This window comes from Mastigoproctus giganteus, chromosome 7 (genome assembly GCF_048544385.1).
Source record: "Mastigoproctus giganteus isolate SK-2022 chromosome 7, ASM4854438v1, whole genome shotgun sequence".
Lineage (NCBI taxonomy): Eukaryota > Metazoa > Arthropoda > Arachnida > Uropygi > Thelyphonidae > Mastigoproctus > Mastigoproctus giganteus.
The window spans coordinates 191,506,358-191,527,930 of record NC_143581.1 but is presented as its reverse complement, the minus strand read 5'-3'; the positions used below and the strand labels follow the sequence as shown (position 1 = coordinate 191,527,930).

The 21,573-nt window shown below is 39.2% G+C and overlaps 1 protein-coding gene across 1 annotated transcript in view; it reads left to right on the top strand.

Moving 5' to 3' along the window:
- Positions 1–21,573, top strand: part of LOC150083498 (putative G protein-coupled receptor CG31760) — a 397,647-nt gene that overhangs the window by 270,329 nt on the left and 105,745 nt on the right. Inside the window, exons 4-5 of the mRNA XM_090377319.1 lie at positions 4,930–5,137; positions 8,341–8,740. Of these exons, the coding sequence (XP_090233445.1) occupies positions 4,930–5,137; positions 8,341–8,740 (608 nt within the window). The remainder of the gene's footprint in view (positions 1–4,929; positions 5,138–8,340; positions 8,741–21,573) is intronic.

The window sequence follows — 21,573 nt, the reverse complement described above, 5'->3', positions numbered from 1 at the left end:
GGTAAAGAAATTTACCAAAGTTGTGTGAAAATTACAAGGTAAACATCGTAACTCCCTAGCTATATAACATTCTTACTATTCTGGTTAAAATTCTAAAATCTTCATTGCAGACAGTTTAAACGAGCTTTTATCGGAATTCTAAAGAGACCGACAGGTCTTTACTAATAATAAAAATCTCAATTCAGACTGCATACTGTTACGAGAACAATCCATTTTTTGTTTTCTAGTATGAAGTTTTCAAGTATAGTTCCCGAAAGCGTTCAGCATTTACAGTATGGAAACATTTTCGAGCTCCACAAAAATAGACCGGTGATGTTAAGTTTAAGTACTTAACAATTAAATTTAACGTATTTACATAGTTTTGACAAAGAAAAAGTTCAAAAGCAAAATACATGGAATTTAAACCATACTTTAATCATAATATACAAAACCACTCGCCTTGTTTTAGTATTGTTCACATTTTGTCTTTCCACTGAGCAAATTTTTTTACACACACACATAGCTGCAACGAGAATGGTTTGCATTTGAAATTGTATGTTTCAAATGTCTTCATTAAAAATTATATTAAAAATCACTTTAAACTGGCAAAATACCATTGGTTAAAAATATTGGTCATGAATACTTTAATTATGTTCAAATAATACCATTGATTTGTTCATGAATACTTTAATAGGATCCAATATTGTTGTTTAACAAGAACAAACGTCTTAAAATGTCATAAATTAATTAGATTAATTTAGTAAATATACAAATATTTATTTCAGGTATACATGCACATAATCAGCTATCTCACAAAACGTTTCTTACATTTAATGTGATTCAGCATGAAAATTCTGACAGGCTGACATCGATTCTTCACAGAAAATTTACTTAAGATCATCCTCACTCTAAATTAATTGGGACATCAAAGCATGAACAGAAGAGACTGTGCATGTTACACAATATAAGTATTCTAAAAATCGTAGCCCGCATCTTTAAGCATCCGATTATTAATTACATTAAACACTAATTACCGCAGCATAATACTTCTAAAATTATAATGATTTATTAATTTCTTGTTTAACAAAATATCCAGATGCAAGTAACATCTTAGAATGAGTCATTAAGTATACATAGCAACGATAATGTTCTTGTTTATTTAGCTTCGTTGCTTTGAAACTAGCTGGTATCTTGAAAAGTAGTTCACAAGCAGTCAATTTGCCTACTTGATTTAAAGATTTATTGATTTACAGAATTGCACTGGACTGCAAATATTTAAAAGGAAAGGACTATTGCAATACGTTACTTTCCATAATCTGCCATTCTGATTTAAAAAACAATACCTTTTGTTCCATAATATCCAAGTTTTTTCTCTAATCGAAAAAAAAATATTATTTTCCTATATTTATCATATTTATTATATTATGGTTTTGGAATTTGAAAGACTGTTACGAGCAAGAAGTTCATTTTGATTAATTCCAGTTGTCAAATAAAGAAATAAAGTTTGTGCAGGCATTTGTAATTAAACCTAAGAAATGATTTTCTTTTGATGTGCTTGGCCGGGAGTTTTTCTTTTAAGTGGCAAACAGTATTTTACTAGCACTATTAATCTGTTCAAGAAAGTGGTCTAAATAGAAATATAACAAGCGAATTCACGTTCATACTGCAACCACACTTTGAAAATTCAGTCAGCTCGTTTTCAACAATCAGTTTGAAATTTGGACTCTTTTTGTTCTTCAAGACGTTCTGAATAACATTTCTGAATCCAATCCATGCTTCTGTCAATTAACATGGTTCACTGTTTGTTCAAATTGCTCATAAAGGAGGAGAAGGAATCTTTGTGAAAATTTCTAGTCTCCAATTGCAGATGCCAAATTTACTGCTGTTCGGTTGATTTTTGAGCTAAGGCAACTAAGGATATGGGGAGTCGGTGCATTGTATCTGTACACTTCGTGTATTTGATGATGCAGATAAAAAAACATACAGGTTTCTGGGCGGGGGAGTGAAAAACTATGCTACTCTCGCCCGACACCAATTTAGCGAAAGGACTGGTAGCTACTACAATTCGGTATATCACACAGAGACTAAAGATGAACAGAACAGAAGCTTATATAACTACATGAAGGTTTTTAGGCTTGTTTTTAATATACAATCTTCTCTCACTTAGTTGGTAGGTGTTACGTTCGAAGATGTACACGTTAGTTCAGCAATACTATTGAAGAAAGCCAATTGTTTTTAGAGAAATATAAAACAGAATAAATTGTATATCACGCCTTTTTATACAAAAAAGAAGGACGCTTTCAGAGAGCAAGTTATCGACTTAAAAGTGGAGGGAAAATATTATATAAATATATCTATATACATTATATACAAAGGGTACTAGGAAAGTTTTGCAAAATGACGCAACAAAGAATCACAGGAAGTTGCTTGTTGCAGCATGTTGAGACATGTTCATACGTGCATAGTTGCCGCCGCGCCAAGTCGATGGGCTCAGTTATTCATTAGTAGTGAGAGTGTAAAGTGCTTGCGATGGCATCGTGGTCACGAAATGAGATAAGGACAGTTTTGCGGTATAATTTCATGCATGGTTTAACCATAGACCACTGCTTAGAAGAAATGACTCTTGCACTAGATGATGATTGTCCACATCGTACAACGATATTCAGGTGGTATAGAGAATTCCAAAGGGGAAATTTCACTCTGGAGGATTCTGAGAGGCCGGGAAGGCCACGAACGTCAGTTACGGAGGAAAACGTTACTGCTGTGAGGAAAATGCTTGACGAAAACAGGCGAGTGACCTACCAACAGATAGAGGATACTTTGGGCCTAAATGCACCAGCAATTCGTTTGATTCTGCAAGATCATTTGCACGTGAAGAAACTTTGTTCTCTCTGGGTGCCGCATCAACTGACTGAAGAGCAGATGACACGACGTGTGACTTGGTGCCGGGAGATGTTAAAAAAGTTTGATAAGGGACAATCTCGGTATGTGAACAACATCATGACAGGTGACGAGACTTGGCTGTACTATTACGATCTGCCGACCAAGGCTCAAAACAAAGTTTGGGTCTTTGATGATGACGACACACCCGTAATTGTCAGAAAATCCCGATCTGTAAAGAAGAAAATGATAGCTGTATTTTTCAAATCGAGTGGAATTGTGGAACGTGTCGTTTTGGACACGCAGAAGACAGTCACAGCTAAGTGGTATACTGAACAATGCCTGCCTAAAGTCATTGGATCTATGAAGAACCTGCGGCCAAAGTCAAGAATGGACACCTGGTACACCTCCATCACGATAATGCTCCAGCTGACCGCGCCAAAGCCTGCACCGAATATTTGACCACGACAGGACTGAAACTTCTCGAGCACCCTCCCTACAGGTCAGACCTTGCTCCCTGCGACTTTGCACTGTTCCCGCATGTGAAAATGAAGCTAAAAGGGAGGCGGTTTTCCAGTGATGAGGACCTTCTACGGGCATGGGACAACGAGTGTGCTTTACTCCCTAGTGAAACTTGGCAGAACTGGTTTAAAGATTGGTTTCGGAGGATGGAGAGGTGTATTGAATGTAGAGGAAATTACTTTGAAAAAAATTAAACAAACAAAGCTGTATTGCAAAACTTTCCTAGTACCCTTTGTATATATATATACATTATAATAATCATAATACTACGGAAGTTAATACTGTCGTTTTAACTTCCTTTTTTATCAATAATTATAATTATATACATTTTATATATATAGTAACATACTGTCCTCTAACAGTGGCACACCGAACACACTGGGAAGTAATGGTTAATTACAGACGTCACATGGTAGGTATATAGCAGCACCAATTAAAGTAGGACATAAAAGACAATGACACGTAGAGGGAACAGAGTGGGATGAAACAAGGATTTAGATCTCACCACTAGAGCATATCAACATGCCAATCGAAGACAACAGGAAATGTCATCACTCATCCTAAGCCAGGTAGTCAAGATTAATAACCCCTATAGCATGCCGACACTTAAAACGGATAGTGAGAGGAAATTGCAAAGGCTCCCTTAATAAGCTGACTCAAGAGAAAGTTGGCAGAACGGGAATAAGTGTAGAGCCAACAATCATTACAAAAAATAAAAACAAAAGACTTAGAATGGGCTATTATGGTCACGCAGCTGTTCATAATTCGAAGCTGTCTCCCAGTAATGCACTTCACCGCTTATCCTGTTCCAGAGGATGGAAGTATTGGACATTACAACAGTGGGAGAATGTGATATGGAGGAGTGATGAATCACGCTACATAGTACAGGCATAAATGGGTGTGACATATGAGAATACGAGTATATTGAAAGAACGGTTTCACACAGATTGTAATGTCCTAGCAATTAAATTCGGTGGTAGTATGTGACCTATTTACGTGGTTTAGACTTAGTCCACTAACAATCATTGATGAAATAATAAATAATTCTGTCTTACTTGCACTGTGGCAATTCTTTTGAGAGGGGTCGTATTTGGATTAGCATGACAGCGCTCCGCGTCACAATGCACTATGAGAACAGGGTGTGCGAGGAGAATAATGTGATAACCTGCTATTTTCAGCCCGGAGCCAGATCTGAGCACATCTGGGGTGTCTGGAACAAATGAGATCCAGAACAAGAACGACTTTCTAGTTCAAGCAGGAACTATCCGCAGCCTTACGGTAAGAAAGATGGAGCAAGATTTCTCCCTGTACCAAGAACCTGTATGGCGTCCTTCAAAAGGTTACTGACATTATTAAAAGCCCATGGGAACCCATTTTCGATAATGAAAGTGTTTTTTCATTCATTGTCACAATGTATGTTGCAGAAGAGAGTGTAATAAAGTATGAAGTCCTAGAGTTATGTAAAAATTATAAAAATAATAAAAAGATTGCAGAGACCTGTGTTCTCTCATTTCCCTAAGACTAAATATAATTTATTTTCTATTCCAGGATCCTAATTCCAGATGGGCTGAGGACCACGCCAAAGATGATTTGTTGGATTACATCGATGATGTCACTAACCTTCGCCTATGTCCCACATCAACAAATTATCATTCCATTTCTGTCCATTTACCTACTCATATTTTCGAAACAGCGAGGCAAAAAGTTAATCTCATCACCAGGTTATTAGCGGACAACAATCCTCGTGTGGATACCAGTAAGTCTCAGGTCTTCAGAATCTCATTGTGTAATATTTTCTCATAATTACCAGACTTATTCAAAAATCACCAAAAATAAAGCTAATAAAAATTACTAAAACACTACGTCAGAAGTTTAATTACCTGACTTTACTAAAACTAACTATGCAGCAACGAATGATATTAAGGTAATATATGTGCTCGTGTCACTACATAATCTTACAAAAGAACTACACCGATGAACCAAAACATTATGACCTGCGAGTCCTTATGCAAATCGAAGCAACTGCAAGTGAACTACGGCACGTGCGCAGGTCGGGACACGGTATAAAAAACACCTGATACTGAGCCCCGTTAATCAGTGTTACTCTTGTTCTTCAGATGGGAAAGGCAGAGAACTTAAGCGAGTTTGACAAAATCCAAATAGTAATGACCAGACGACTAGGTCAAAGCATATCCCAAACGGCACCACTGGTGGGATGCTCACGGTCAGCCGTGGTTAGTACCTACCGAAAGTGGTCTGAGGAGGAAAAACCCACGAACCGCCGGCGAGCTGTTGGACGACCACGGCTCATCGATTCTCGAGGTGGTTTGGTTTGGTTTGGTTTTTAATGGCGCATTGGCAGCTAAGGCCATAATGCGCCAAGACAAATTTAAAATGTTATTAAACATTTTGGTAGCAAAAGCTACCATGTCAAACAATTAATTATTATGTTTAAAAAGGTATAAAGTAAAAGCATAAAACTTAGATCTTTGTATAAACATTAATAAATTGTAAAAAGTTAAAAACGTCAGACATATTGTCTCTGTCACATATTATCTGACTGAGTGTAAATGGCTCAGTCAAATTTTTAAAATCAGTAAAACACAAGCGTCGTGCTTCAATAAAAACAGGACATTCTACAAAAATGTGACTGACGGTTAAAATTACATTACATATCTCGCACATAGGTGGGTCATCCGCCCTCAGCAAGTAGGAATGCATTAGATGACTATGACCTATGCGGAGCCGAGCAAGAACAACTTCCTCTCTTCGGTCCCTGCGTAGACTGGACTGCCACTGCGCAATTACAGGCTTAATGCGATGTAATTTATTTGTGGCCTGTCCGTGCCAAGAATCTTGCCATTGGGAGAGTAATTTAGAACGTATTATTTGCCTGTAGTCTGTATAGGGGACTGACAGACAATGATTATCCAGGGAAATGGCTGATTTAGCAGCGGCATCAGCCGATTCATTTCCCCGGATCCCAATGTGGCTTGGGATCCAGCAAAATTCTCGAGGTGAGCGAAGGCTCTCTCGGATGGTACATGAAAACAGAAGGGCGACTGTGGCGCAACTCGCCGGTAATTGGAATGCTGGTGACGGGAGTAATGTGTCAGAACACCCAGTACATCGAACTCTGCTGAAAATGGGGCTGCGTAGCCTCAGGCAGCTCCGAGTACCCATGCTAACCACGGTTCACCAGCGATAGCGCCTACAATGGGTACGCGAGCATCGAAACTGGACCTTGAGTGATTGGAAGAAGGTTGTCTTGTCCGATGAATCACGTTTCCTGTTGCACCATGTGGACGGCCAGGTACGTGTGCGTCGTTTACCTGGGGAAGTGATGGCGCCTGGATGCACCGTGGGACGAAAACAAGCCAGCGGCGGCGGTGTCATGCTTTCGGCGATGTTCTGCTGGGATACCCTGGGTCCAGTCATCCATGTGCTGGGCACTCTGATGTCTACTACCTACCTAAACGTCTTACAAAAAAAAAAATACCTAAACATCTTACCGAGCCCTCACTCAATTTGCAATGGACCTATTCACCAGGCCAAAAGCGCTACTACCATCACCACCATAGTATCCGAATCAATAGGTCAAAACAACCATGGCTGCCAATTGTTGCTGCGCATCGCTGAACCATGGATGCTAACGCCTTGGACCAATTTGACCAACAAACCGTCCGGAGTACAGAACCCAACTTGACCCCTCACATCTCGAGTAGTCGACTGATCTCCCCACTTGGTTGGGACAACACTAGCAGTGCAATTAAAGACAGGGTCCTCACATACCTAACAAATTCCTCATTGCTGACTCTTGGACCAACTTCTCCCCACCGGACGTGACACATCTCATCAAGAAGAGACCTAACATCGGTCCCTGGACTTGGCCATCCTATCTTGAACTCCCGGTTTTGACCTCCCAACTATTCATTATCATGGACTACTGGACCAGCCTTAAGTCTGGATGCAACAAAGACTCACCAAATGGAGTCCCAATGACGACACCTGGACTAGCCCTTCCCGAACATGACCCATCCACCATAGCAGCACTCACACTGCTGGATTTCCACCAAGTTGTCGGCTCTTACTGACTGGCCGTACCTACACTGCACTTGCGGGGTATATCTCTCTCTCTCTCTCTCTCTCTCTTTGGGGGGGTGGTTTTTCGCTCCCCCCAGCCAACTCACTCTTCCCTTTGGTGAGGCATTAGGCATAGCCACTGAAATCCCAAGAAAGTAGGTGGCAGGACCCGCCAGAGTACGCTAATATCAATGGTACACCCGGTTAGCCTCCCCGTAGCACGGTGTGGTAACGTCGGGTCCCACTAGGGGCTTGGCGGCTAACAGACCGGAGGAACAAAGGGCACAACACAATATACAGCACATGACCCCCACACACCTACCTTCAAATCTCTGGCCCGATACAATGTATATCCGCTGAGATGGGAGAAATCCCAGGAGCCGTTAGACACTAACATACCTTACACCTAAACATCACTGCTCACCAGGTACACGCTTTCATGGCAGTGCCGTCTTTCAGCAGGATAATGCACCATGCCACACCGCCCGGACTGTTCGAGACTGGTTCGCGGAACATGAGGAAGACTTCCAGGTATTGCCCTGGCCTCCAAATTTCCCCAGACATCAATCCCATCGAGCATCTGTGGTTTGTGTTGGAACAGCAGCTCCGATCTGCGGCGTCACAACCACGGACTTACAGGATCTGCTGGTTACGTGTTGGTACCAGAATCTCGTACGGACACTACAAGAAATCTTATAGTGTCCGTACGAGCTGTTTTGGCTGCACGTGGAGGACCAACATCATACTAGGTATGTTGCCATAATGCTTTGGCTCATCGGTGTATAATTATCTTTGGATGTACTAAGTGCAATTATTTTTGAATTCTCCCTACGTCGAGGTTATACTATATTTAAAGAGTACTTTTTTATGTTCCAGGACTACTGCGAACATTTATCAAGGAAACACTTGAATCAGATGATATCATCATTTCTGCTCGCCTGGTATGGATAGCTAATGGGACTCTGAAGATACCGTTTTACTTCGTGTCTGTGGACAGGTCCTCTGGGAGTAGTGATAGAAAGTTTAGTGTTGCAGAACGTCAAGAAGTTGCCTTAACTAATGCCCCTTGGCTGGATGATAAAATAAACTTTTCTGACGAAACAGAGGAGAGATCAGAAAAAGGGGAAATGTATAATGGAATGAACAGTTATGATCTGGAAGACACAGGGGATTGGACCGATCCTTACTTTTCGTGTAGTGATAAGAAATGGATTCTTTCGTACACATCTTTCGTATATAATACCAACGCTCAGAAATACAAAAGAGACATCCCAATGTAAGTTATACTTTTTGTAGGTCATAATTTAAGAATCATGCATGTATCTATATACTATCGTATCAAGATATCATCGTGGGGGGGGGGGAGATGATGACCAGGATTTTGAGTGTTTTCTTAGATAAACGTAGAAACACTTATATACATAGTTAAGAGGGGGCATATATACCCCACCCTCTGCCCTCCCCTGAATGTGCCCCCCTCTATCTATATACATATCGCTTCATGACTGAGTTACGTAGATCTACGACAGTTCGTAGTAGGGTATTCAAACATCGGACCTGTCGATCCGGTATTTGGATTGTCAGTCGTTCACGGTTTTCCTTTTATCGGCTCGCAAAAGGAGGGCCAGCCTGTGTTCGCCAAGACCATCGGTAAGACGTAAGCGCCCACCATTGGCCTTGTGACCGTTGTTCTAAACACTACTCGTCCACTCTTGGAACACATTAACTACAAGACTCCGCAAATAGCCCATAAGATTAGCAGTTTTTGTAATAATGCCGCCGGTACCAGACCACCATTCCTTTTCCGAAGTACATCAGATCATGTCCCTCGCCCATGTCGATCAATTACTTTGAATGGACTGCATTCCACGAATCTGCAGTATATTTAACGCTTCTCACCGTAACACGTGTGCCGCCAGGCGAGAAGAAACGGCCGATTACCGAAACACGGGGTTAGTCATTATGTTTTGACTAGACAGTGTGTTTACACACACACAAGGGAGGGAGAGTTGAAGAGTTTTTAGCCTAATACAGATTTTCGTGAAAGACAATATTACCAATCTGTACTGTGACTCTTCTTGTATGTTCACTGACAATTTCAGATTTGTAACTATATTCTTCTTCTTTGTGGAGGGCATTGAAATGTGACAGGTAAATGAAGATGGCGACTGTTGAGAGAATCACGCACCATGCAATCACTGAATACTTTCATGAAATGTCGCCAAAATAAATTCACGAAGACATGCGGCAAACCAAACTTTAGGGGAACCTTGTCATTCATACGCTACGGTCAAAAAGTGGGTTGCAAAATTTAAGCGTGAACAAGACAGTGTTGAGGATACACCCTGCAGTAGGAGGCCTGTTTACCGTGCCGACACTTGCAAATCTGGATGCCATTCATGACTTTATCATACAAGACAGCAGAATAGGGTATTGAAACACTGAAGAAACATTCAACGTCTCCCATGAGCGAGCTCACTCACAATACTGTAGTGATGTTTTTGGGACGAAGTTTCTTCGAGGTGAGTTCTAAAAGGACTGAATGCAGATCAGAAGCGGGAAAACGTGATGTGTTGTCATGAAATTGTGCAGAATTTTGAAGCTCAGTTCTAGGGGTGGTATGTCACTATGGGCGAAACATGGGTACACCATTTCGACCCTGAAACTAAAGAACAATCGAAACAGTAAAAACATCCCTCTTCTCCCTGGCGCCTTATAGCCATAGACGCTAATGCGCCATAAAACTCCGCCAGCAAACAAACAAACCCTCTTCTCTCCTCCTAAAAAGTTTTAAGTGCAGAACTTTGCTGGGAAAGTCATGGTATCCGTATTCTGGGATGTAGAAATAGTGATTGCGATTGATTCCCCGAAACGAGATGCTACTATCAATGCCGAGTATTATTCGAACCTACTGAGACGTTTCCGTGAGGAACTGAATCTCAAAGAAGCGAGGGAAATTTGTCAAAGGAGTCATCTTGCATAAAGAGAATGCACCAGTGCACAGAACCTGAATGTGGGTTTGAGCTATTACTGCATCATCCGTCCTACTAACCGCATTTAGCTCCATTGGACTATTTTCTATTTCCAAATCTCAAAAAAAGGATATGAAAGGATAGAAATTAGACAATGACAATGCTGTGATGGATGCAGTCAACACAACTGGTTTGAGTTAATATGAATTTTATTTTAGCGCTTACAAAAGCTTACAAAAGTACCAAAAAGTTTGTTGACTTAAAAAAGGGAAAACTATGTTGAAAAATAAATGGGTTTTCACAACTTACCAGCATTCCTTCTGCGAGGGGCAAGAAACTTTTCATCCTCCCCTCGTATATTGCAGGACATATGTCCAATTGCTTTATAACTAAACCAAAGGCTTATGTTCTCCTGTTACTGGGATTACAATGTTGTATATATGCAAGGATATACGACATATACTTCATATTAATGTGAAGATTCCTTAATCTTTTATAATTTTTAATTACAGTTATGTTTCATTACTGTCTGAGAAAACTGCTTTTGAGAATATATCAGTATCTAACTGAATCTTGTTATTTACGGCTTCTGAGGGACTAACACTAGTAGGCTTACAACAGCTTGGTGTGATGCCATGAATTCCAAATACACGCTAGTTCTCTAATGATTTAGATTGCCGTTGCTACTTACCGACAGACCGCCTTGGTCGAGAAACAAAAACAACGAACTGTTTATAAAAAGGTACTGCATGTTTTAATCATGCATGTACTAGACTCGGCTTCCGTTCGTGTGTTTTTGTTATATAATAGTTCACAATATTGAAGGAGAGAATAAAATAAGTATTCATGAAATAAGTAATGAAAATGCTTATATATTGTTTGCGTGTGCTTTATAATTTCTCCCTCTCGATATTTATATTCATTTTTTTTTTTGAGAAACTAACTCAACTATTTGTTTCTGCTATTTCCTTGTTTTCAAGTTATTTAGACCTGTAACCCAAGTTGTTGTTATTTGGTTTTTAGGAGCATTAGCAACTAAGGCCATATTGCTTCGGGGATATGCGGTGGTCATTCCCTGACCTTTTCGCATCCTTCGTATTTGGTGGTCACGGGTTCGAACCCCAGTCTAATCAAGAAGCGTGTGCTACGCACTGCTGCTCCTGCCCACCTTGCTACGGAGTCGCCTGTGTAACCCAAGGTCATACACAATTTCTTATAGGGTGTCCCAACGCATAAGCCTCTATCACAAACAAAAGTTTTTGAGTCTGCAGGAAATTGGTTCGATTAGGAAACAGCTAATGAGTCAGGTGCATATGATTCTGCTGGAGGCTCAACACAATAAAACTACACCCAAAAACGGAGTGACCTATTAAACCTACGATATTCATAAGTTGAATATCTTTATACTATATCTTTAGTAGAATTAGCATCACACTATGATTAAGAAAACGATATTTCTTCACGAAGGATTATCATAAAGCAATGCATTCTTTCCGTAAAAATTGTATTTTTACGGAAAATGCTTTCTGTAAAAATTCAATGATTTCGCGATAACTTAAGGTCACGAGGTGTCGATGTATTGTACACAGTAAAGTGCTTTATATTCTATTGTCAATTTGCTTGTTTTTGGATGAATCGGGCACTCCTCACAGGAGACAGACTAGTTCGGCCAAGATGTGAAAAAGAGTCCATAAGTTATCTCTGTCTAGACGGGACTCGAAACTATCAAAATCAGACCATAAGGTAATTTGCTAGAGAAGACTGGTTCATTAAATCAAAGTAGCAGTGATACCTCTTATTCCAATTCACATTTATACTTTTAGTCAATTAAAATGTTTAGCTGCCTGTCTTGCATGTCTTTAGGCGCACCAACGACCCAGACTTTGGTCTATTTGTCTGTTTGCTGGACGAAAAATCCGAGTTTTGGGGAGAAATAATCATGCAATCCTCACCTGAGACCGACAGATGTCAAAATTTCGGACTATTATATAACACTAATTCAATTCATACCCCTTGTTCCATAACTACATCATATAATTAAAAGGGAATACGCCTCGTAAGTTAGTATAAACATGGGTTCTTAAACCTTGCAGTGCTATGCATAGCATAGCACTGCAAGGTTTATGGTACAGAATTTACAAGAGGTTCTACTGCAATTGCTACGATTATTCTAGTGAGTTCACCAAATGCCGATCCGTTCTTCAAAAGTCGGCTAATGGCAACAGAGAAGGCTTTCTTTACAAGAAATGGAGCCTGGAACAGTCATAACATTCACAAAGAAGCAGCGTAATCCAAGAAGCGCCAAACCATCTATGAGAAACCGCAGTTCTTCTCAATGATAGTATAGCAGGTTCATCAGTCGTTGCTAATTAGAAGTTTGGGTTTGACTGGAGGAATTCTTAAAAGCCTTATAAAAGGAACGATAAAAAATTGTGGACTCGAAAGTATCTGATCAATAGTGTCGCGAGAATTTTCTCGTTTTCATCAACACTGAAGAACAGCTGCTTACGTACCATCGGATCTGAATCCGCTCGACCACTCCATATGAATCATACTGGAAGAAGTAAGGTTTGTGCCACTTTTCACAGAAAAAGTGGCGTCTCTGTTTAATGCCTGAACCTGTATAAATAATCAAACGCTTCAAGAACTTATTGAGAAATTCCCGCTGCAGATTATGAAAGCAAAGGGAAGTTACTTGAAGATCAGATTGAAATTCGAGGGTTTGGTGTTAGACAACGTCATTTAGTGTTAGACAAAATCATTTTGTAGTAAACGTTTTGGTATTTAACCAAGAAAAAGTAATTTGACATTTTTCTGGTTTAACGAAATGTGCTTATAGCCCAAGCTAACTTGTAAACTAGTAGAGAAAAACATTTCTATGACAATCATTGATATGCATTATTATTTGTATAAAGTGAAACTAAAGATGTCTCAAACAAAAATGCAATTTTGTAGTTGACGTTGTCTGACACTAAGCCCTAGAATTATTAATGTTCGTTATGTATTCATGAAAGTCTGTTCAAGTTTCGACCTGTTTTAATCATTGAAGAGTTACGATTAAGAATATGTTCAAACATTCGTATCATTTCTGTATTTTGTCCTAAAAAAAAAAAAAATATATATATATATATGTTGCTCTGTGAATTAAAGTAGTGTAGATTTAATCCACGTTAAATAGATTTCTAGATAAGAAAAGCGGTAACTTTTTTTAGTAAACAGAAGTAAGGATATGTTATTAGAAAGAGCTTAGGTATTTGAAGGAAGCAATGAGAACTTCGTCATAAAATATAGAAAATAAAACCACAAGATCATTCTCAACTTGTGGGTACACACGAAGAAGCCAAGTTTTTTAAACAGGAAAAAAAGTATGTGGATGGGGGGAAAAAAAAGAGCACACGTTACAGGATATGACAGTAAAGCTTTCCGCTTGCGCTCAAGACGGCGAGTGTAACGGGGGAATGTTCCTGAAAGGGCATTTTAATTGGAACGTGCTTAAGTAATAGCGAAGTACTCGTACTTGGTTCACAATGAACTTAACACGAACCGTCCAACATTATTTTTATTTTTTTGACTTCCCATCAATTAAAATTGATGGGAAGTCTTGGCACATCGACCTCTTTAGTCAGTGTCGATTCATATTGTAAGATAATATCTTTTTATCGAGTATTGTCTGTTTTGTTCACTGGCCGATATCACGTTGTGAGGGCTTAAATATCCGGAATAACTGAAAGGGGAATATTGGTCAACGCGAGGCAGAGTAAAACGCCTTTGAGATAGTCGCAGTTTGAGTTTATGTGATCATTAAACATGGTAATGTTCTTGTATTGTAAAGACCTGTTGTATTGTAAAGACCTGTTCTGCAGCAAACAGATACGAAATATGTTCTCAGAGAACATAGTGAAATTTATTAACGAAGCTCAAATCAACTCTTATCAATTACGCACGAAAAAAAAAAAAAAAAATATATATATATATATAAGAGAGCTACACTACATAAGGAGAGTCATGTACCTTTGGTTTTACTTCATGTAGGGCAGAGTAGTACAGAAACTTCTTTAGATCACCTTTGCTTTTGTAAGGCAATTTACATACGTGTCGTCTACTTATTCATTACGTACGTCTACTTATTGAAATACGATTGTCTGAATTTCGCTAAACTTTTTAAATTATTCTAGTTTTGTCTTAAATAGCTGCTGTTCTGTTTTATATTCTTTAAATTAGCAGTACCGCCGTATAGCTTGCATGGTGTATAAGAAATGATCTGTAATCTTATACGCTGTTAGCGTATAAGATTACAGATCACTGCCATAATAGCTATATTTTACAAATGAATGAAAATGAACATATAAATAAATAAAATTCTTTATTTTTATTAACAATAAATTAATTTTTGCTTTTAAAATAGCAGAGAAATTCGGCATTAAGCACAGTATTATGTTTGATACCCACACTAGTTGCAAAAATCTCTAAAGAGGCATATTACAATAACTGAGTACTCTTGAGTCAAAATATAGCATTAACAACAGTAGTGGCATATGATGCAAAAAAGAAAGCTTATATAGCATCAACAAAAAACCCATTTCCCCTGTCCATCCCTCCAAAATTTTGTCAGTTCTTCCTTGGATTTATTTACTCTATCAACTTCTACAACCATGGAAATTTGTTCCAGCAATCAACCACTCGCTGGCTAAAGGCAACTTTCGGCACATCTATTCTGAAACCGTCTCTCCCCAATTTGAATTTTTGCCTCCTCAAGTGCGTAATCTGAGAAAAAGGAAGAATCCCATCAGCACTGATTTCTTGTTGTTGGATTTCAGGAGCATCAGCGACTAAGGCCATATTGCTCCGTGTATATTGTCTGTAAACTGTGTTCTATGGTCGATTTTCTGTTTGATGGACGAAAAACCCATGCTACCCTCGCCTGAGACCGACTAATTCAGCCACGTTGTGAAAAGCTCCATGAAAATTCCTCTCGTCACTGACGAGAGTCACACTCGGTTTTTTTCCACCTGGTGTGGGGAAGACGCCGATTCTAAAAACTATGCTACCCACGAGAGCATTGAGCTTGCTCAAACCATTCAAAGCTTTCAACACCTCAATTAACTCAACCATGTAGGGGAGGGAGGAAAGCAGATTAGCTGAAAAATATCAGTAAGCTTGTAGCAAGAGGATGCAATGTAAAATGAAAGAAGAATGAATGAATGAGAATGAAAGATAGAATGAACAGGCTGGGCACTGAGTGAACTAGGAATTATGGTAAAAGGGAATAAATGGCAGTTTTGGTGAAAGAAAGAGTGACCTAGCATGAGAGAAAGAGGGAGTGAATGGGAATGAGTGGAAGAGCAAATGTAATTGGCCGAAAGAATACAAAGTTAAAAATAACTTACATTACTTTATATATACTAACAAACATTTACTAACAATACAAACACTATCACTGCATTCTCCCCTGGCCTGCGCCACAACTGAAGAATAACAGTAAGTTGAGGTGCCCAGAGAGGGCAGTGCAGAAAGTAAGAGTCGAATAAATAAAATGAAAGCCAGAAGAATGAATGAAAGTGTAAGTGTTTGAGAAAAAGAACACAAACCGTAAATGCTACAGTTAAGTACACACTAACCCTAGTTTTAATTAGTATTTAAATTTAATTATTTTTAATTAGTATTTAAATTTACATTACACGTCATTGCAACCCCCCTGGTGTGTGAGAAAAAGATGAATGAGTGTGAGTGAAAAAAAAAAAAATATATATATATATATATGAAACCTGAAAGAAAAAAAAAGTATAAAAATAGAATGCAAGTAGAGTGAGAATGCAGATTAGAATGAAGTAAACGTGTGTCTCTCTCCCACCCCTTTCGCCTGGTGGGTTAACCACTGCCAACTAACATATCCCACCCCCTGAGTGGGATGGGCAGCTTGACCTTCCTACCGGATTTGATCCTACTTGGACATGATACCGACGGAGACATTCTGTGGCTTTGCTGCCAACACGCCATTGGCGATCTGAACTGGGCACTCTAACCCAGTTCTCTATAAAACCCCATCCCCGGGCAGGGGAAGGAGGAGACAGGTCTCTGTCTCCTCTCAGCCTACCCTCATGCTTCGCCTGGTGGGGCTCGTCTCCACTGACCTCTTTGGGGATGCCTACTCTATCGTCCCTATTCTTCTATCTGTTTTCCCTCCAGTCTCCCCCCCCCCTTCTCTCACTAAACCGACCGAGTACACTCCTTAACAATGCCGCCAAATTCTAATCAACGTCTAAATTATACTGTTTTCTTGTAAATCTCTTTTGGCAAAATTCAAGTGTACACCACTTTTTTAGGCGTGCCACTGAAATCCTTAGAAATTAGGTGGTGGAGCTGCTAGAGTACTTTAATAATCTACTGGGTGCCTGACCTGCCTCCTCATGGCAAAGTGTGGGCAACGGTGGGTCCCAATGGGGGGGCCGACCGGGCTAGCCGAGTGGGTAAAGTACCTGCCCGGCAACCCAAAGGTCGCGGGTTCGATTCCCGCCTCGGGCTTGGATCAAAGTACTGCAAAAACCTTGGGAGGTGCAATATGGCCACAGAAGCCGATGCGCCAACAACTACCAAATCAAATCAAACCCAATGGGGGACCAATAGTTAAATGGTCAGAGAAACAACAGAACATAACGCTACACAACAGACCACTCCCCACACACTTTTTAAATTTGTGGCCTCCAACAAAGTGCTGTGTCACTCACAAAGAATACAACGCGGAGATGGTTGTTGTTGTTGTTGTTGTTTGGTTTTTAGGAGCATTAGCAACTAAGGCCATATTGCTCCGGGATATGCGGTGGTCAGTCCCTGACCTTTCCGCATCCTCCGTATTTGGTGGTGACGGGCTCGAACCCCGGTCTAATCAAGAAGCGTGTGCTGCACACTGCTGCTCCTTCCCACCTGGCTACGGAGGCGCCATACGCGGAGATGGAAGAAACCCCTAGTACCGTCAGACAACTAACACACTTTACCTCAATTAACTCACCTCGCAGGTGCCTAGCCTTCAGACAGTAATTTGCAGAATGGAAGCCTTTGCACCCTTTGTTCCCCTCAACAATCTCGTTGCCCTTCTCTATACTCGTTCTAGCAGCTCTAAATCCTTCCTAAAATGAGGTCTCCCGACCTGAATGCAGTATTCGAGGTGTGGCCTGACCATTGCTTTATACAAAGGGATAATTACCTTCTCATCACTGCTGGCAAAATACCTGTATATCATTGACAAAACCCCATGAGCTATCCTGGCAGTCTATCCGTACTGCTCAGAGAACTTTATATCTGACTGCACAATTTCTCCCCCCCCTAGGTTTTCTTCATTCTTCACTACCCTGAGTGTAGTGCCACAAAGTTGGTATATATGGGGTTGCTGCTACTCATAAGCAGTACTTCTCAGTCTAATTTTTTCTCGATCCTGATGCAGTTTCACACTGTCTTTAACAACTCTGCCAACCTTTGTATCATCTACAACCTTGGACAATAAGACTGATATATCTTCATAAATATCATTTATAAATATGGAAAACAAGAATTGGTCCAACACCGAATCCTGAGGGACTCCACCTTACTCCACGAAGATTTCCATTGATTACCACTCTGTCTTCTCCCACTCAACCATCCCCTTATCCATAGTAGCAGCTTACCCTTAATGCCACACCGCTCCAATTTGTGCAGCAATATTTTATGAGCAGCAGTATCAAAAACTTTCCTGAAATCCAAGTATATGATATCAAAATTATTTTTTGCATCGATGTTCACACAAAGTGTGAACATCGTAGTATCCAATTAAATTGGACAGACAAGACTTCCCTTTAACAAACCAATGCTATGTCTGAAATATAAATGCAGTCTTGTCTAGATGATCCTACATTACTTCTTTAATCAGTGACATTAGTTTCCCTGGAAGATAAGTTAAACTAACAGGTCTGTAATTACTCTTGTCACCTTTTGATCCCCTTTTTGTGAATTGGGGATAGATTCACTCATCTAAAGTCTGAAGGAATCTCCCCTGAATCCAAGGATGCTCTCGTAATTATGGATCGGGGTTTGCTTACTTCCTTTGCTGCCTTCCTTATAATTGGATAGATCCCATCCATCCAGGTGCCTTTCTTATGTTTAACTTCAACAATTTCTCTTCCGCTTTCCTCTTAGTTATTACAAAATCATTTAGCTCCCTGTTAAGAGTTCGATAAACTTCTGGCTTCTACATCCCTAGAGAATTCCGCATATGTAAATGTAGATGAAAAATACTCATTTAGTTTTTCAACTACCTGAGTATGATCACTAACAGTCGACCCATCGATGTCAAGTGGATAAATCTGATTCATTCCCTTCCTTCTAGAGTTTACATAGGCAAAGAAGTTTTGCTGCTTTTGCATCTTTTCCAAAGAGATCTCATAATCTGCCTTCGCTTGCCTAACCTCCTTTTTGATTTGATTACATACTATCTTATATCTACCACAGGCTTCCGTCACTTGATAATTTATAAGTATCTCATGCATTTTTTCGTCTTCGCCACGCGTCTCAATAGTTCATCTGACATCCATTTAGGCCTAAACCTTGAACAGTATTTCTTAGTTGGTATGAAAAGCCTAATAGCTTCCAAGATTAATTCCTTGAATGTTTCCCATTTAGAATTTTCTGTTGGTAACATCATCTGTTGGTTCCATTGCATAGATTTTAAAAACGGTCTGATACCACTGTAGCAGCCTTTACGAAAGCAAACCCCCCCCCTTTTTTTTTTACCCTTGATGATAGTTACATCTTTAAGTAAATCCCACATCAACACTGTGATCAGTGCCACCTAGCGGTGCCTTTATCTGCATGAATAATCACTGCTGATAATTAGAACAAGAGTAGTCTTCCCTCTGGTTGCCTCTCGAACATGCTGCTGTAGAAAACAGGTATCCAATAAATTCAAAAATGTGTTGCCTATGTACCAATGACCAACCCACAATTTCAAGTCAATATCCTGGAAGTTAAATCTTCCATTATAAGACATTCCGATTTACTGACCCACTATTTCTCTGTTCGTTGAACTCAGAGTCATTAGGCCTATAACACACTCCTACTCTCATTTTGAATTTAGTCGATCACAAGGGGAGCGTCAATATAAAAATTAGAAAATACTAAAAAAAAGTAATTTAAACTTTCTGATATGCTGAATCAGGTTGTGATTGGTATTCAACGACTAATTGCTATTCATCAACTAATCCTCCTAAGTATTATCTGTAAAAAGTTTGTGTTATTTCGAATAGTGAGAGAGGAGTGTAAGTTACTGGTTAATCAGTCCCTTTGCAGTGCTAGCGGAAATTTTGTTGCTCCTTTAAATTTATAGAGGAAAAAGGTTAACTGTAAAACTCCTCGACAGTTTATCGCAAAGTTTTGTTGGCTTATTTTTGATTCGAGATGGACGCATTTTCAACTGTCTGTTCACTAACTAAAATATTTCAGCGCATTCGTCGAAGCAGAAAAAGCTCTCTATGCAAACTAGAAACCTGTATAGTACTAGCAGCAGCTGACAGTCAAGTCAACGAGCTATGTATTATAAAAAGCTGGCAAGATACTGAAATGGCAATGGAACCTGAGAATAGCGCTACGAGGCATTCGCCAATATCGCATTTTACGTCAATTAAGAAAATAACCAGAAAAGGTTGCTTAAGAGATGACTGAAATATAATTCATCACTAATTATGCTTAAATATCTTTAACAAAAAATTTTCAAGATTGCGATAATGATTTTAAATCATTTCCAAGATCTGCTGATATTTATAAATTTTCCTGCGTAAATAAAATAACATGCTACCCTCGCCTGAGACCGAGTAACTCAGCCACGTTGTGAAAATGGGCAATCAAAATTAGTCACGTCATAGACGGGACTCGAACTGGGGTCTTTTCCACACGGTGTGAGGAGGACGCCAATTCTACCAACTATGCTATCCACGAGAGACTCGATGTTTTGTAATACTTTAAAATCACAGCGCATTAAATGCAACACGTGATTTAATAAATTAAACAAATAGCAAAACGTACCCCACTTCATAATATTCTTTCAACACTTTTTGTAATGTAATTTATTTATTTTTTCCTGATGTTTAATAACAATTGAAATATTAACACACTTCACGTTTCTGGCTTCTACTGTTATTAATATAAAATTTTTATATTAATAACTTTAATATAAAATTTAGTAATTAATATAACAGTAAATAGTAATGTCATGATTTATAAATTTAGTAAACCGATAAAAAAAAAAAAAAAAGACTTTCATGCGGAAAGTGAAAACATTTCATTTCTGAGTATTCATCATATTGTCCATTCACTCCTCCAACCAGTACACGATAACAAACAATATCTAGTGCTTTGGTTATAACGTACGATACATGGTAGTCTATGTGATGCGTATTAAAAAAAATAATAAATAAATAAATAATAATTTCCGAATTTTTATTTGTCCGGTTTTAATGAAATTTGGCATGCCTCGCCCTTGTAAATCTTTCGAAAAGAGCTAAATAAAAAAATTTCTTGAACATCCGTCCTCTAAGAATCGAATTGTTACATGCGGCCGAACGAGTCACATGATGAAGATAGGCGCTTTATGTATACATATACTGTATATGTATACGCGCCTAAAACAGCTATGGACGTATTTTCGAAATAATACTATTGGCATTTTATTGCACCAGAAAAAGAAAAAAAAAAGTCCACTTCCATTAAGTAACTACTTAGAATTTCTCCAAGCCGTCGTCTTCAACTACTCATATAAGTAAAATCTTCCAATGATTAACAAATCGTTGGTCAAATGAACTTTCTGCAATCCTAATATTCTTCTCTCTTAGTTTGCATTTATGCCCCCTGTTTCTAATATCATTGATTAACCATGAATTAAAGTCTGCTTCTGAACTAGCAGAGGACATCACCATCCAGGATCCTATCATGTCGTACAGCGACTGGCTTCAAAGATCGTTAAAAAGACATCCCATAATTACTGAGGAGTCGAAACGTTCACACGGAGCAAAATATATTGAATACCATGAAAATTTCGCCTTCATTTCTTTTATTTCTCTAAGGTACCTGCTGTATTTACTAAGTTCTACAGCCCAAATATTCGAAGTCTCTCCAG